The 18,488-nt window shown below is 36.7% G+C and overlaps 1 protein-coding gene across 1 annotated transcript; it reads left to right on the top strand.

Annotated features, from left to right (window-relative positions):
• Positions 1-535: 535 nt before the first annotated feature.
• six1b (SIX homeobox 1b) lies at positions 536-2,598 on the top strand. The gene is made up of 2 exons (XM_051138465.1): positions 536-1,370; positions 1,975-2,598. The coding sequence occupies exons 1-2, from the start codon at positions 811-813 to the stop codon at positions 2,267-2,269; spliced, it is 855 nt and encodes a 284-aa protein (XP_050994422.1). The 5' UTR covers positions 536-810; the 3' UTR covers positions 2,270-2,598.
• Positions 2,599-18,488: the final 15,890 nt, after the last annotated feature.

An 18,488-nucleotide genomic window follows, 5' to 3' on the forward strand; every position in this document is an offset into this window, starting at 1 on the left:
TCTTGGTGCAGCTAACCAGCGCCATTTCAGAGATTTTGCCGGCCTTGCACGTTCGGTCGAACAGTTTGAAAAGCCGGGGGCGCTACTTATCTAGTGACTACCATAAGGTTATCTTACCAGCTTGAGAGGCTGATTGTTTTTAATGGAACTCCAAATATCTCTGCGCGCATCTAGACCTTGCGCACAGCGTGTGCCCTTGACAATGGCACAAGCTAAACAGAGTGAAAATAACTGCGTATGAGAATTGTCTACCTAATAATTAATTTGCAATTGAGGAAAGCCTTTTTAATAAATGAAGACAATGCAGTTCATTTGACATGTTTCACTTAGAAAACACCGTGCATTAAAATTATGTTAGAATAAAAAAAGAAGTGCCGCAGAAGCATGCAATGGCTTTGGGTGCAATAAGAGTGAACGCTGCCTTCAGACAGTTGCTATAATTGATTAGTATCGAGGTGCCCGGCTCCCTCAGGTAGAACTGGAGACGGGGGATCCAGTTTCAGACCACCGAGTCCCCGTGGGAGGAAATGGAAGCAGAGTTCTCTCCGCACTGCTGCTGGGGATAGGGCAGCCGGAGAGCCAATCAGCAGTCGCGCAGTGCTCTTTTAGCGCGACATGAGTCGATAGTGAGCAAACTGTCTCCAACAAACACCCAAAACTTCACGGCGCGCACAGAGGACATCTCCAAGCCCAAAAATCTTGCCGAGCGACCTAATCGCTCTCATTAAACGAAGGCAAACGGGGTGTCTCCCATTCCGCTGCCTTCACAGCATCTAGAGGAGAGCGGTTTGGTAGCGGGAGTCAGACGTCATGTCAATGTTGCCGTCTTTCGGGTTTACTCAGGAGCAAGTCGCGTGTGTGTGTGAGGTGCTGCAACAAGGGGGGAACCTTGAGCGTCTCGGCCGTTTTCTGTGGTCTCTTCCGGCTTGCGACCATCTGCACAAGAACGAGAGCGTCCTCAAAGCTAAGGCTGTCGTCGCCTTTCACCGTGGAAACTTCAGGGAACTTTATAAGATACTAGAGAGTCACCAGTTCTCTCCGCACAACCATCCGAAGCTGCAGCAGCTGTGGCTTAAGGCCCATTATATTGAGGCTGAGAAGCTGAGGGGGCGACCGCTGGGAGCGGTGGGGAAATATCGAGTGCGGAGGAAATTTCCTCTGCCACGCACAATATGGGACGGCGAGGAGACCAGCTACTGTTTTAAGGAGAAATCCCGCGGGGTGCTGCGGGAGTGGTACACGCACAACCCTTATCCATCTCCTCGGGAAAAGAGGGAGCTGGCCGAGGCCACAGGGCTGACCACCACACAAGTGAGCAACTGGTTTAAAAACAGACGGCAGAGGGATCGCGCAGCAGAGGCAAAAGAAAGGTAACCTCAGTCACCTGAAAACAAAATAGGCCTAAATAATGCGTTTCATAACAGTTAGTTCACAGCTGACGGCTGTTGCAGTGCTGATGATGCTGTTGTTGACACATTTATTTGGATTTCAAGTGCGCTGCTTTATTTTAGAAAAACCAAAATAGAGATCAACATCGTTTCACTGTAAAAACATGCAGTTGTTACCTTAAGGATTTTTTGTTTGTTTGTTTTATCTAAATTTTACAAACTATATTTTTTGGTGTAACCAATAAAATCAAATTGATTCCAGTATTTTTTATTATATTTGTTACCAGGTGAAGCACCTGATTTTTTTTACTTTATTATATTTACATTTTGTTTTTACATTTTTAATTAGTCAACAGTCAGAATGAAGGGAATTCAAGTGAAACCAGATTAAAAATGAAACACCAATATTTTCAGATCATTCAAATGAAAATTATTAGGCTACTTTTATTTCGATGGCCAATTTTTGAATCTGAATGTGTGAAAATCACGACCGTAATTAGAGTTACGAAAACTACGGTTTTATATTTTGCACAGCATATTTTATCCACAATGTAACGTTAACCCTGATCTCGTTATCTTTTGACAGAGAGAACAGCGAGAACAGCAACACAGGCGCTAACAAACAGAACCAGCTGTCACCGCTGGACGGCGGGAAGTCCCTCATGTCAAGCTCGGAGGACGAATTCTCGCCCCCGCAGAGTCCTGACCAGAACTCCGTGCTCCTGCTCCAGGGTAATATGAGCCACCCCGGCGCGTCCGCGTACTCCATGACCGGCCTCGGCGCCGCACAGTCGGTACACGGCATGCAAGGACACCCACATCAGCTTCAGGATTCATTACTGGGACCTTTAACTTCAAGCCTAGTGGACCTCGGTTCTTAAGTGATTACGACTGAGCTTTTATTTATTTTTGTTTATTTTGTACCAAATATAGACTGAGATCTGCCACTTTTACTGTATATATATATATAAGGGAAAATGAACAGTATAAATCTAAGTAAAAATCCTTAATTCTTCTCTGGTTTTCAGAGAAATACTCAGTGGTACGCTTTACCGTGGTAGACTATTACGGACTGACATTTGCCAAGTCGTTAAACTGGTCAGAAGACAAACCAAAAGCAGTTAATAAAACGATTCTTTTCTTCAAACTAATAAGACGTTCGTCTAGCATTTCATCATTCTGTTTTGCACCAATAAAATCCTAAACTGGATTAGTGGAAAACTCATATTTCTATTTATATATAATTTCGGGGTGGTAATTTTCGTCATAAATCTGTTTGACAAAGGTATGGTGAAAATATTTATGATGAAGCGTCAGGTCTTTGCATTATAATATAACCTGTAAATAATTCAAAATATAATAGGTTACACCATCACATTTAAATAAGAAAAACAGTTTTAATTAAAGGTGAAAATTCACTTCATGTATCAGTCGAAAATATCCTCGCTCATCATCTTAGACAACTGAAAATTATACACTCTTCAAAAGTACATACATTTCTTTAAAAACAACAACAACAACTAAATCCTATTGGCAATCATTGTATAATAAAACTACGTTTTTTTCCTCTCCTTTGTTCATCCCAGATCAAACCTAAATATTAAATCGAATATCAAACAATTCGTTTTTTAATTTGTTAGTTTGCGTAAAAATGACAAAGGACACAAACCAATAGAAATGATTAAATAACTAATAAAAAACGATTTAATAAAAGTATTCTACCAAAAATTACCTATTTCACGATGCTATTAATTTTAATTTTCTTATAACAGGGCGGCTAATTCATCCAGCTCATCTAATGCACCCATGTCACAAACGTCCTCTTAATAATGTGGGTCAACAAAAAGCGGGGAGTTGTTGATTTTCCTTTAGCCTCAGGAGGCGCGTGTTGCTTTTGTGGTCGCAGTGCATCGTTAGGTTTGTAGTGGGGTGTTTACTTTGCGCTCTCCCAATGTTTGTTCTGGTGGTTCTGGGCCAAAGAGAAGACGTACCAGCTGCGGGAGGCAAACTCACGTGGCTTCATTCATAACTTTCTTTTGAGCAAAAACGCAAACATGGGTTTTGCGGTCAGCAGACTGCATGTTGTTATCTCATAATGGTATTCAGACAACAACAGCATTAATAATAATAATAATAAAAAACAACAACAAAAGCAACATGTCCTCCACTGATTTTAACCCTTGCAGATTAACTACATAAGCCTAATTGACATTTAAAATGTGGTCAGATCATAGCAAAGACTTTACAAGGACCCCTGATCGTTAGGCCAGCTAAATGTTGAGTAACCCAGGCAGCCTCCCACCCATCTTCCACGCACGCATGTCAGGGTAATTGTTTTTAACAGAGAGTACCGAGGATTTCCGGTCGCTAATCGGAACCAGTTGCTTGCGCTAGGTTCGCATTGTAGAGCACTGGAGGCCCAGAACCGCCCATAGAGGGGAAACTTCAATTCTGCCCCTAGGGTACCAAAACGTGCAATTTTGACACTGAATGCAACATTTGTTGACAGCCGTGCGGGTAGCTTTTTTTTCGTTTATAATCTATATAATCTACATTGCCTTTAGCCTATTTTGTTTTAATGATTAGATAATCATATTAACGAATTACTCAGACTTTCTAAAATTAATATATTATTTCGTATATATATATATATATAGATAGATAGATAGATAGATAGATAGATAGATAGACAGATAAAGGTATTTCTAAAATTAATTAGTTATTGGTTTAGAGAAAATGGAATAATCGTATAAATACTTACAATCCAACCTTTTTTAATGTCAATTACGAGTGTATGCACAGTAAAGTAAGCTAGGATTACTTCGGTCAACACAAGGTCGAAAATGTATTTTACTGAAACGCTATTTGGAGAAATTTAAACATGGTTTATATGAGAACTCATATTTTTAAATATTTAAAAATGTGAAAATACTACACAACATTATTAGAGACCTTGTGCTCTTAACAAATACAACCTAATTCACATTTCTAAAAATGCTAGTGATAATATTTCACCCAACAAATAAAATTCTGTCATTCTTTACTCACCCTCATGTTGTTCCAAAACTACTCCTTTATGTGAAACACAAAAGAAGATATTTTTTTATCCATACAGTGAAAACCATTTGGTCCAATGTCATTTATGACCTCAACAGTCTTAAGAATATCTTCTTTTGTGTTCCACAGAAGAAAGAAAGTCATGCAGGTTTTGTAGGTCTTGAGAGAGTCAGTAATGACAGAATTGTCAATTCTGGGTGAACTATCCCTTTAATAAATGTTAAGTACTGAATACAGAACTCAAACAGAACTAAATTTACCTTGGTGCACTGTACAGCTTTATTCAATATGCCACCATTTAGAGTCGAGCACAAAAAGTGAAATATTAATAATTTTGAACTTTTAAAACTAGGTTTGCTGTTATTTTGTCGCCAGGTTGGGAAAGAGTGTTTTTGGAGCTCTAGTGAGCCGAGGCTGCTTTTTAAAGGGTTCAGGTTTCCAGTCCCTCATTCCCTGTCGGAGCGCGAGCTCTACAGCACTGTAAACCAAGGTGAGCACACAAAGCAGAGGCCTGTGCTGAATGTGAATGAGACAAATAGAGTGTTTCTCATGTGGGAAGAAAAGGGTTCGGCGGTAATGTGAGCAGCCTTTGTGGGGTTTAGGAGGGGGAATGACTGAGTGCCATTTTCTTCACAGATAATAGTTGAGACTTTTGGGAGTTGTTAAGGGGGGTAAAGGGAGAACAGGTGGGCTTCAGGGCTCCCTGCCCTTCCCTGTATTACCTTTTGTCACCTGAGCCCAGGTCATCCCTCGCCTCGAGGTTCGGCTCAGTGAGGCATCATGGGATTACAGGATGGGACAAACAAACAACATACACACTAGACAAAACGTTTGGAACCGGGACAGACTGAAACGTTTTTGAAATATCTGTGTGGCTACAGCACATATAAATGACAAATGAACATACAGATGGTTGAGAAAAGGTAGACATAAACTGTTTAAATGAACCATAGAATTTAGAAGATTAAGACGGTTCTGTGTCGGAGGCAAATGTTAGTTTGTGTTAACAGCTTATAATAAATCACTGGAGTGCTCAGGAACGGTTGAGCATTTGCAATAATATGTGAAAGTAGTTTTCCATATGGTTGTGTCGTCAAAGAATACGGCCTTGGAGAAATGCTGAGAATCTCTGTATAACTGTAGTGAACTCTAAAAACTCAGCAAATCATAAATCAAAGAAGATAGATATTATCTATCAGTATTATTAAATAATATTCTATTTTCAGTTACACTTTATTATAAGGTGTCCTTGTTACAGTGTAACTGAGTATGTGACCCTGGACCACAAAACCAATCATAAGTGTCAATTTTTTTAATAAATAAGCTGTCCACTGATGTATGGTTTATTAGGGAAAGGACAATATTTGGCTGAGATAAAACTATTTGAAAATCTGGAATCTGAGGGTGGAAAAAATCAGTAAAATGGGAAAATCACCTTTAAAGTTGTCCAAATGAAGTAAAAGAAAAATTGATCATTTTGACACACATGTAATGTATTTTTGGCTACTGCTACAAATATACCCGGTTTTGTTGTGCAGGGTCACATATTAGTTAACATACTTACTATTGGGATTAGTTTAGGGTTTAGTTTAGGGTTAGTTGTAATTAGGGTTAGTAATTATGCATAATTGACAGTCCTTACTATAATAAGTACATGTGTTACAATAACACTAAAATAAAGCGTTACCCTATTTTCATATTCCATTTCAAAAAATCAAAAATAAATACAATTTCATCATCATTTATCCACCCTGATGTCCAAACCTGTATGGCCTTCTTTCTTCTGTGGAACAAAAAAAAAAGATATTTTGAAGATTGTTTTTGTTGTGTTTGCCCATACGGTAAAAGTCAATGGGGTCCAAATCAACATTGCATAGACAATCAAATGAAAAAAAAAAAAAAGTGTGCCACAGAAAAAAGAAAATCATACAGGTTTGGAATGACTTGACAGAATTCATAATTCTAAATTAGTGGACAGCTTTTAAAAGATTTTGGTTTTGGTTTTGTTCATTCTTCCCGAAACAAACTAAACAAAGAACGAAGTGAGATGAACGAGCCCAGTGCTGTACGCTGTATCACCTTACAGGAAGTTATGACTAATGGCATCACCACAGTGACTGTGTGTTTGTCTGACTGTCGACTGACCAGCATTGTGTTCGGTTAAAAAACATGACATTAATGTTTATATTAACAATACAATTATAATTGCTGTAATTATCTTATGTAGGAAGGTCTGGAAAAAACATAATCAGAGCTTCAGACAAACGGTACACTTACAGCATGTCACGTGGTACAATACAGGGAACTAATTTTCAAAGTAGGAGGTCAGAAAAAAAGCATCACTTATGAACAAACAAATGCCACGTTCCCTTATGCATTGACAAGCAGTCGAGCAAACACACGTCATAAAAGCCTGTGCCACACACCTGCCCGTGCGTCATCTCTCTGTATACCAGAATTACAGCTGATTTTAGATGAGCTTCCTCTTCTGGTCTTTTATAGATTTGTCAAAATGACAGCAATATTACTCCATCAATTTGGCATTACTTCACGCTTTTATCTGTAAAAAGTCGAGGGTCACACGCTTTCCCAGCACCCTCGATGGTCATGGTCTGTTCTGCGGAGCTGGGTAACGGATTACTTCCAAACGGTCACAGAGGCTCAGGTTTCAAAGCCAAGCCTCACTGATAAACGAGTGGAGGCAGTTGTCACCCAGGCAGGGAGTCCTCCATCAGCAGCGTCTGAAGACTAAGAGGGCAGGGGTTTTTCACAGACTCGCTGTGAGCCTGGCGTCAGTCGCTCCAGGGTTCATAGAGCAGGTATTTAAGGGTGATGACCATGGAGGAGCCGACGCGTAGAATGCACAGCCTCATATAAATGGACGTGTAGATGTAAACAGCCACATTCACACATACAAACTACTGCTCATTGCCTTCCTCAAGTCTTCCAGACTATGAGAGGCCTGTCTTACATTACACAGAGAAAAAGAAAGAAAAAATATTACACAGATGCTAAATATGGATGGTAATATTTGGTTACTTTGGAAATGTAATAACTTATAGATTCCAAGTGTAACTATTTGAATTACTTTATTAGTAATGTTACTTTTCTACATTTCTAACAAATGTTTTCAACTGTTAATCATAATTTTAGACTGGGGATAACCTTACAATAGGACTCGACACTGATTACTGCCAGACTTATAAAATCTTTCATCACTTGAATTAAGATTATAATAATGTCATTTTAAAGCACAGCCACCACTGTACTTAGATTACCAACACTGGGAATAATCTAGAAATGATAATATACACAAACCACTGTTTAAAGGTTTGGGGCCAGCATACTGATTAAAACTGAACATTTACATTTTTACATTTACATTTAGAGACATTATAGACCTTACAGACAAATGTATAACAACAAATAAAAAAAAAATAATAATAACAATCTGTTCTTTTGAACTTTCTATTCATCAAATAAATCCTAAAAAAATGTATAATGGTTTCCACATAAATATTAAGCGGCACAGCTGTTTTCAACCTCAATAATAATAATAAATGTTTTTAAGCACCAAATGAGCATATTAGATTTCTGAAGGATCATGTGACACTGAAAATTTAAGTAATGATGCTGAAAATTCAATTCTGTCATCACAAGAATGAATTACATTTTAAAAAACAGTTTTAAACTAATAATACTTTACAGATGTACTGTTTCTGATGTAAGCTACCAGTCAAACATTTTTGAGCAGTAAGATTTTTAATGTTTTTAAAGAAGTCTCTTCTGCTCACCAAGCCTGAATTTATTTGTTCCAAAGTACAGCAGTAGTATTTGTTACAAAGTACATTTTGGAATATTTTTACTATTTTAAAAAAATGTTTTCTATTTAAATATATTCTAAAATAGAATTTATTCCTGTGATTCAAAGCCAGTCACATGATCATTCAGAAATCATTCTAATATAATGATTTGCTGCTAAAAAACATTATTATTGTGTTGAAAACAGCCGAGTAGAATTTTTCAGGTTTCTTTGATAAATAGAATGTTCAGAAGAACTTATCTGAAATTTATTTAGAATTTATCTGAAATAGAAATCTTTTGTAACATTATAAATGTCTTTATCATCACTTCTGATCAATTTAAAGCGTCCTTGTTAAGTAAAAGTATTAATTTCTATAACCCCCCCTACCCCCCCCAAAATAAAAATAAAAAATCCTGACAAGCTTTTGAGTGGTATATAATGTGACAAAAGCTTTTCCTTTCAGATAAATGCTGATCTACTCAACAGTTTTAAATATTGATAATAATAATAAGAATAAATGTTTCTTGAACAGCAAATCAGCATATTAGAATGATTTCTGATAGATCATGTGACACTGATCACCGACACTGAGACTGAGAGTTATGATGCTGAAAATTTAGCTTTGATGCGGGAATAAAATACATTTTAAAATATATTCAAATAGAAAACAGTTATTTTAAATAGTAAAAATATTTCAAAATTGTACTGTTTTTGCCGTACTTTGGATCAAATAAATGCAGACTTGGTGAGCAGAAGATACTTGTTTAAAAACAAAAATCTTACTGTTTGGCGCCGACAGCCTTGTGTGCACTCCAGGCGTCAAATAAAACACAGCCTTTGTCCATTTCGTTAAAGAGCAAAAACATTTATATTTATAATAAATATTAAATGTTATATACAACACTGTTAAATGTACTTTTTAGCAAATCACAAAATGAATATCAATTTTTTATTCTGTACATTATAATGTTGTGATGCCTAAATTTACTTGTAGAATTTAAAGCGATTGATTTTAGGTTTTACTGTTTTAATCTGAACATATTTAGCTATAGCATATAAGCATAGACTTTTTCATATCAGCCATTTGTTTCTGTTGTCAGCCATATCATGAAAAGAATTCAAGTATTATGCATTCTAGTGGAAATTATAAAAAACTCAGAGATACAGATACTGATCTCAGAAAGTCTCACCAAGACTGAGATCATTCAAGGTGAGGGAGAATAACCTTTGTTTACACACATATTCTGAAGCTCTAAGCTGAACAAACCAAGCTATCTTTTCACACTGGACATTTCCACACTGGGTTTTTGAAGCAGAGTTGACAAACACAGAAAGGAGATCCTTCCTGAGGAGTGCAGAGGTGAAGACACGCACAATTACAGAGGTGAAGAGGGGCACTGTGGGAGGAGACTCACAGGTGACCAGCGCTGACAGATACCCTGTCATAACATCTTGATCTGCATCCAGGAGAGAAGGTCAATCATTTTCAATCTGCACTGAATTTAAAGGGACAGTTCACCAAAAATTACATTTACTCACCCTTGTTTCAAACCTGTATGATGACCCCATTGACTTTCAATGTAATGACAACAATAGTTCTTCGACATTCTTTCAAACATCTTTTTCTGAGTGTGTGTTTCACAAGAAAAAAAAAAAGTCAAACTGGTTTGGAATAACATGACAGTGAGTAATGATGACAAAATCTGCATTTTTAGGTGAACTATCCCATTAAGATATCATGTGGCTTCTTGCTAGTTCATACTGGGTTCACACACAATATTAAACACATTAGTTTTGACCTTGACCTGCTGCTCTGAAATTTCTAACTCAAGCATATATTGTAAATACAGTATGAGCACTATACATTTTGCATGTGTGTGTCCAAGCAAAAATTAATCGTAATGGAGGGGGCCTGTATGAGCCCCCCCCGATCTCAGCCTCAAAGAGAGAGTCGTTTGTTCATTGATGGCTAAGTGACTGGCCAGGTAACTCGAGCTCCTTCCCCCTTCCTCCCCTCCTCTCGCTCAGTGTAACGGGCACTGATAAAACCCTGGATGTTCCCTCAAACATTTCAGGAAATGAAAGTTTGAAACATGATCCGGCTGCGCCAACATCTCCTGCTCCGAGACAAAAGAGGCTCACAAACCTGGCGGATACTGTTCGCCTAACAGATGATAGAGGGAAGAGTGAGATGAAGAAGCAAGAAGAAAAAAAAGAAAAGAGAGAAGGATGCCGGAGAGGTGACTCAGGAAGAAAGGTGACAAAGTGAAGAAGCAAAAGCTATGCATTTAGATGTTTTCATGCAGTAAAACTCAAATGCTTTAGCAGTCACACGTTGCAAAACCAAGTGAGTTCTTTTTCTCTTTCTGTTCTAGTCCCCGCAGCTGTCCCGTTCCCCATTGCTTGGAATGTTTAGTGCTGTCTGTCACTGCTCACTGCAGAGCTGGTCGTGCTTCACTGAAGCTTATCGTGAGAGTTAAATGAGTGACAAAGCATAAACTCATAAGGTGAGACAAACTGGAAACACCTTTGATGTCCTCCGCGTCTCTCTCACCGAGACAAGCCTGGACGGCTCTGTGTGGGAAATAAAATAATTTCTAGTCCTCCATCGTCTCTGCACTGCATGATGCAGAATTTAAAGGATCAACCACTATCCTGAGTTAAAGAGATAGTTCACCCAAAAATAAAAATTAAGTCATTAATTGCTCACCCTCATGTTGTTCCAAACCTGTAAGACCTCCGTTCATCTTCGGAAGACAAATTAAGGTATTTTTGATGAAACCCGAGAGCTTTCTGACCCCGGACAGCAACGCAACTGATACGTTCAAGGCCCAAAAAGGTAGTAAAGACATTGTTACCTTAATGTTACCTTAATAATAAACCTTAATGTAATGAAGCTACGAGAATACTTTTTGTGCTCATATCTTCATAAAATTACAGTTGAACCACTAATGTCACATGGACTATTTTAATGATGTCCTTACTACCTTTCTGGGCCTTGAATGTGTCAGTTGCGTTGCTGTTCTTAAATATCTTAATTTGTGTTCTGAAGATGAACAAAGTTCTTAAAGGTTTGTAATGACATGAGGGTGAGTAATTAATGATAGAATTTTCTTTTTTGGGTGAACTAACCATTTATCCTGTGCTCAAAAGCAAATACCTATGTCACTACAACAGCATGTTATAACTTTTCTAACTCAGAAAAATGTGACCCTGGACCACAAAACCCTGTCCTAAGTGTATTTGAATAAATAAGCTTTCCATTGATGTATGGTTTGTTAAGATAGGGCAATATTTTGGCTTAGAAACAGCTACTTAAAAATCTGGAATCTGAGGGTGCAAAAAAAATCAAAATATTGAGAAAAACCTTTAAAGTTGTCTAAATCAAGTTCTTAGCAATGCATATTACTAATCAAAAATTACGTTTTGATATATTTGTGGTAGGAAATGTACAAAATATCTTCATGAAACATGATCTTTACTTAATATCCGAATGATTTTTGGCATAAAATAAAAATTTACAATTTTGACCCATATAATATATTTGTGGCTATTGCTACAAATATACCCGTGCGACTTAAGACTAGTTTTGTTGTCCAGGGTCACAAATGGTTATGAATTATATGTTGACTATTCAAGATAGCAAAGAGTTTATGTATTCATACTTTCAATGTTTGACGTTTGTAACAAATATTTGGCCTGATGCCCCAGTGTTCCCATAAATAATCTGTGTATAGTAAATAAAATAAGGCAGAAAGAGGGCTATACATCATATACACACTACTGTTAAAATGTTTGGGTTCAGTAAATGTTTTTGAAAAAACTCTTTCATGCTCACCAAGGCTACATTTATTTTTATTCAAAAGCACAGTAAAACCGTAATATTGTGAAATATTATTTCAATTTAAAATGTTTGGTAACACTTTAGTTTAGAGATAAATTCTCACTACACTGTAAAAAATAAAAAACAATTTGTTGAGTCAGCTTAAAATAATTTGTTATCCTGCTGCCTTAAAAATAAGTTTAGTCAACTTGAAATGTTAAGTTGTACTAAGTAACAACTTAGATATTTGTGTTTTCTAAACTTTACAGATGGGTAAGTAACCCAGCTGCCTTAAAATTTTAAGTTGATTCAACTCAAATATTTAAGGTGTCACTTAGTATAATTTAACATTTCAAGTTGAATAAACTTTTTTTGAGTTGACTGAACTTAAAATTATTTTAAGTTGACTCAACGAATTGTTTTTTACAGTGTAGTTGCTCATTAGCAAGCATATTACTATCATATTGGCTGTTTATTACTACTAATAAAGCACATATTAATGCATGACCATATTCTACATCCTAAATCCTACACAATCTAATTAATCTAAACTTAACAACTACCATAATGACTATTGATCAGGAGTAATTCGGAGTTTATTGAGGCAAAAGTCATAGTTTACAGTAAAATAAGTGAGAACTGGACATTAAAATAAAGTGTGACCTAATGTTTATTTCTATTTTAATATACTTTAAAATGTATTTCTGTGGTGACAAAGCTGAATTCGCAGCAGCATTACTCCAGTCTTCAGTGTCACGTGATCCTTCAGAAATCATTCTAATATGCTGATTTGCTGCTCAAGACATTTTTTTAATGATTAAAACAGTTGTGCTGCTTAATATTTTTGTGGAAACTGAATTTTTTTTTTTGCCTATTCTTTGATGAAAAGAAAGTTCAAAGGAACAGTGTTTATTTTTTTATATATTTGAAATAACATCATAAATGTCTTTACTGTGACATTTGATTAATTTTGCAAATGTATTACATATATTCTGTATTTTACATACATATATATGCACACACACACACACACACAATGAATTGCATTGCACAATGCATAACCTATGCTTTTTTTTCCTTGTTAAAAGCACTAACATTTTCCATTCCTTTTGTCCACCCCCTGGCCTGCCATCAATCACACACCTGCGGCCTCTCTATTTCATCTGCCACAACCCGTGTCTATCATACACCACCTGCACCCTTCCTATTGTACATTGTGCTGACTCCAATTTTAATATAAAATTAAAATATCTATTTATCTTATCATTAATATCATATTGATAAAATTAACATTTTTATGCAAATTAGTTTGAATCCATGCCAGCCTGGGAAAGTGAACTTTCTCAACTGCTTCTTAGTTCCTCCTGTAAGCTTTAAAATCTAGGGACTGAATTTATTGAAGCTATTTCACTCCAATGTCAGAAGAATGAGACAAAGCCTTCGTGCCCTAGTGAGTGTTCTTCACTCAGATCCCCACGGAAGAGGCCGCTTTAGCCTCATTAGCACCCGGTCTCATCTAAAGACCCGACGTGTTCAGCGTGTGGGACGGGGATAATAAAGAAGAGGGCAGAGATTCAGCGGCTCAGTCTGCATCCGCTGCTCCTCAACCAGGATTACTGGGTTGCACGAGGGTTTAACACACCTTAACCAGGATCTGTTTCACATTGCAATATAAGCTTCAAATTATGGATACAGAAAGAAATACAAATGAAAAGTAGCCGAGTATCTATCTTTGCAGAGACTGTAAAGAAAAGCTAGTATCAGGTCATTCTACAATGAACCGTAATTTGAATCTACTTTGAATATATTCATAATTTGAAAGCAGGATTGCATAGAAGTGTTCTGTTCAAAGAATAGATTCCATTGATAAGAATCTTTGAATATATTCAAAGATCAAAAATATTAAAGTCAAAACCCACAATAATTGCCCTAATGTACTGTCCATGAGGGACTTTACGCTTCTCAGTGGCCTTTCCTTTATAACAGGATGTTTTCTGGTCGTGATGAATGAATCTACAAGCTATCCAGTACACCAGGACTTGTTAGGGTTCACAGACCGTCCTCAGAGAGATACAAGGAGCAGGAATTAACTATGGTGACAGCTGCAGAAACCAGAGACCAGAGTTATTTTTAAAACCTCTACTGTAACATTTCAAGTCAGCATCCCTCCTCAGACAAGTGCACTTATTAACTGGTGCCACTAATCATGTGAGGAATCTACATATTTTGCTCAGAGAGAAAAAAAAAATCCTAAGCATGCATGAAAACTTGTAAACAAAGTATTTGGCAAAAAGAGAGGGGATGAAAAAAAGGCCATTATTCATTTTAAATAGCAAAATATAGAAAACAAGAAAATAAGCATGCTTATTTCCTCATTTCCCATCAGTGCATCTGTTGTGGGATCAATTTTGTTGCCAGGACAAGTCACTGCATCATTCATGTGCTGCCATACTAGCAAGCAACGCTAAAGCCACATGCCATCTGGACTGCAGGCTTGAAGCAAGTCTCTATGCAAAAAAGGAAGAGTTATTTTACAGCTTTTAATTAAGATCAAAGTGTCAATATGCATTAATATAGCCTAAATGATTATTTACAGGTGTTTTATATGACTAGTGCTGTGCATCACTAGTTTCTCATGAGCCGTTCAGTGACAACCAGCCGTTTTGTATTTCATTTGTCATTTGTTCATTTTCATTCAGGCATTTGTAATTTTCTTATCTGCCTGACTGTTTGAGTAGGTGCTGTGGCTAGTAGGTACAGTCGGTATGTGAAAAACTGTTAAAAAAATGCCTAGTATTTGACAAATACTGTTCATGGATATCATACAGACTGGGAAAATGTAACAAATACAGATGCAAAGTGATTGTAAGCTTTCATTCGCCCACCAAGTCCAGCCAGGACGCAAAATTCTCATAAAAAAATTCAAATCATTGGTAGATCTCCATCTTTTGGTCAACACTGAGCATTACAAGAGAGTCAGAGTCTGGAGTTTCTTATTTTGGACAATTCTAGCTGTATGATCGAAGTGTAAAGTTGTAGTTCGCAATCAAAGCGATGCACACACTGCTGATTATTTAGTTTATATTTTGACAGAGCACTTCATTCACTTAATGTGAAAGTGAAATAATGTAAGCAACAACTAGGTTTGATTCTGAAAAAATTGTGAAAGTGCAGCATTTTGTTATATTTGCCGCTCTCTTGTGGACAGAGTATGTATAACAGCCCACATAATATGTCTAACCGCTTGCAACTGTGGGAAAAGTTTAGTTATAAATCATACAACAACACAAGAAAGATCTGATAAAACAAAATCCAATTATACACAGAAAATAAGAACATCCATTTTATATTCATGAATAACCTCATAAGTAAAAAAATAGAAGTAATATTTTTTTCTTTGTTTGATACAGAGAATATAGCCTGCTGAAAAAAATAGATACCATCACAAAATTTGTAATGGTTTTACTGGATATAATGGGACTGCAATGGACCCTGTTGGTCTCTTCTGGTAATTGGTCACCTTCTATTTGGTGGCTTGTTAAAACCAATAAATCCTAATGGAATATGTCTCAAAACAGCACACAGAAAACCATTTTTAAAATGCTTTTAATGGTTAAAAGTTGATGGTTTGTAATGTTTGTAATGGTATTTGCAGTGGAAACCATTATAATTTCTGTGGTGGTTCTATTGTTTGTTTGTTTTTTCAGCAGGGTACTTATTTAGTAATTGTAGCTTTACTATGTAACTGATAATTGATATTTTCACAGTAGTTAAGGCTCTTTTATAGATAAATGGTGGAGATACTAACTTTTAGTTGCATTGATCCCTCTACTTCTAATGACAAGAATGGTATATTACAAGAACGGTAACTAACAATACAAATCCACCTTATTTTTCCAACTCGGAAGTAAGCCCTTTTCTGTGAATGTGCAAGACTTCCGGTTCATTAGCCGCTGTAGGGAAATAACAAAATGCTGTAGCTAAACTGTAAAACTGTTTGCACTACAAACCAGTGTGTTCATAATATAATACATTAAAATAATATGGTAAGACACACCAGTTTGCAACATCAAGAAGCAAGCTGTTTTGTACAGCTAAAAACAACTGGAAGACAGGGACGCCAGACACATTAAATTTACAAATGGCCGGACCCGCTCAATTGAAAGCACTAAAACAAACACGCCCATACCCCAACGGGACCTCTCCCATATTTAGATATATCTCCACCCCACACGTACCTAGACACCCCTGGCATAAGGACGATCGCGGAAACAGGTGAAGATGACACACAAGCATAATAAAGCAAAAGCCAACACAGATTGTTGTGTGAAACAAAGCAAGATCGAAGTTACTGACCAATCAAGAAGGAACAAGGCAGCCTTGGCGTCCGATTTGGGTCTTTCCCGCTCTCCACCGCTGGAAAGCTGCTCCAGTATTTACGCGGGTCCAACTTCTTGCCTGATCGTAAGGCTTCTTGTTAATGTTTTGTTCCTCCGATATTTTCTTCTTTTTTATCTTCCAGTTCTCTCTATCTAGTCGATCTGCTAATATCCGCCCTGTGCACTCAGATTAAGCGCTCTCTTTTTCTATAATTTACAAGACATGCCCCTTACTGCTGATTAGCTACAGGTGTGTTTTGGGACCCGGTCTGACACTGCGGTCAGAAGCGTTTTACAAAAATTGCTCAGGTACCTTTAAATTAGGTGGATATTATGGTCTACACGAAGGCACAATAATATTCTGTTCAAGTCGTCTGCCACTTTAAATGCTCCAACTTTTTAGAGCAGGATGGATTCTGGTTGGCTGTTGAAGATTTTTAATCGTTTCCAAGCTGGAAAACCGTTTTGAAAGTGATTTCAACGATATCGTTCTTGTGTGCTTTTATAGGTACAGTTGTGGTGCGGACTCTGCTATCTTTTCATTCAGAACGACTTTTAATTATCTTTATCGATGTAGTTATTGTCCATTGTGTGAAAAGGCCTTCAGACAAATGCACATTGTAAAAGCGCTGTAGAAAAAAACTATATGAAGATTACACAGGCACTGACCATGGTGCTGAAATTGTAAATTGTACAGGACTAATGAGCTACAACAATAGGGAGAACAGATTTACAGAAAAGCGACCGTCATTTACAATTATAATGTGATTTTGCCTTGCAGTATAAGGATAATCAATACCCACGTTATATATTTGAAACTTAGGAGTATGTGTTACTTTTTAGTCCTAGCAATAATAGCCTTGTCTTTCTTCTTGCATTACTTAATGACAGAATAGAGCTATTAGCACTAAGAGGACAAGGCCATTAGAGTATGAATTAATAAATTATATTTTGGTTGTAACATAAAACTGAAAATAATATAAAGATTTCCTGTATGGGGCAAATTCAGCCCACATCTGAACAAATTAAGTTCATATGTAATTGTTTCTGTGTTAATTTTGCAACAGAAATTGTTATTAATTTGATCTTTTAAATTAAAAATGTCATTTACAGTCATGTAATAGCCTATATAAAACAAAATCAATTATTATTAAATCACACCTGAAACAACATGCCAGTTTGTCATTTAAAAAAAAATGTTACCCCACAAATCTACACTAGTATCTTTGTCCAATCTAAAAAAATCTAACAATTGATGCGCGGATGAAAAGTCGAAAATAAGAGGAGGGAAGTCATTCACTAATGTGTTTATTGCGATTTAGTGCCATCTATGGGCAAAAGGAAAATTAAATAAGAGGAGGACGCCTTACACCAGGGGGCGTATTGTACAAATATAAATATTCAACGAATGTGCATTTAACCCTTGTATGGTGTTCACATTTTCGTTACTCAGCCAGTGTTCGTCCGCTGCATTTTTGGGTTTTTAATTCAGCATAATTAAAAAAACTTATGTTAAAATACTCAACAGATGTTTACTTCATCACAATTACAAGCAATATAAACAGCATGCATGGCTGATATTTGTCCTTTTCCTTTGTTAGATCAGATTTATGAATGAAAGTGCTACAACCTTGTGCGGGAATGGCAGGGGCAGAAGCACACAACTCACACTTACCCTCACAATTTCACAAAATCTCTCACACACATACACACACATACACATACTAGTAGCAGGCCCAGACAATAGGGGGACAGAGTGAAGTTACACAGGACCTAAAATTTCCACTCTTTTGTTAGCCCTGTATGTAATATAAGTGTGTTGGGGCGGTGTACAGTGAGTGGTCATTAAAATTTGTTCTGATATATGTTCTTCACAGAAAATGAGCCAAGGCCAATGAGTATGAGCTTGAAAAAACAATTTTGCATATAACTTTTCTTTTGACAAAACGACAGACCCAAGGGTTACAAGGGTTAAATAAAAAGACAAATATAAAATACAGAATATAAAAAGTATAAATCACATACCTTGCTCGCTA

Source organism: Labeo rohita, chromosome 20, assembly GCF_022985175.1.
Source record: "Labeo rohita strain BAU-BD-2019 chromosome 20, IGBB_LRoh.1.0, whole genome shotgun sequence".
Lineage (NCBI taxonomy): Eukaryota > Metazoa > Chordata > Actinopteri > Cypriniformes > Cyprinidae > Labeo > Labeo rohita.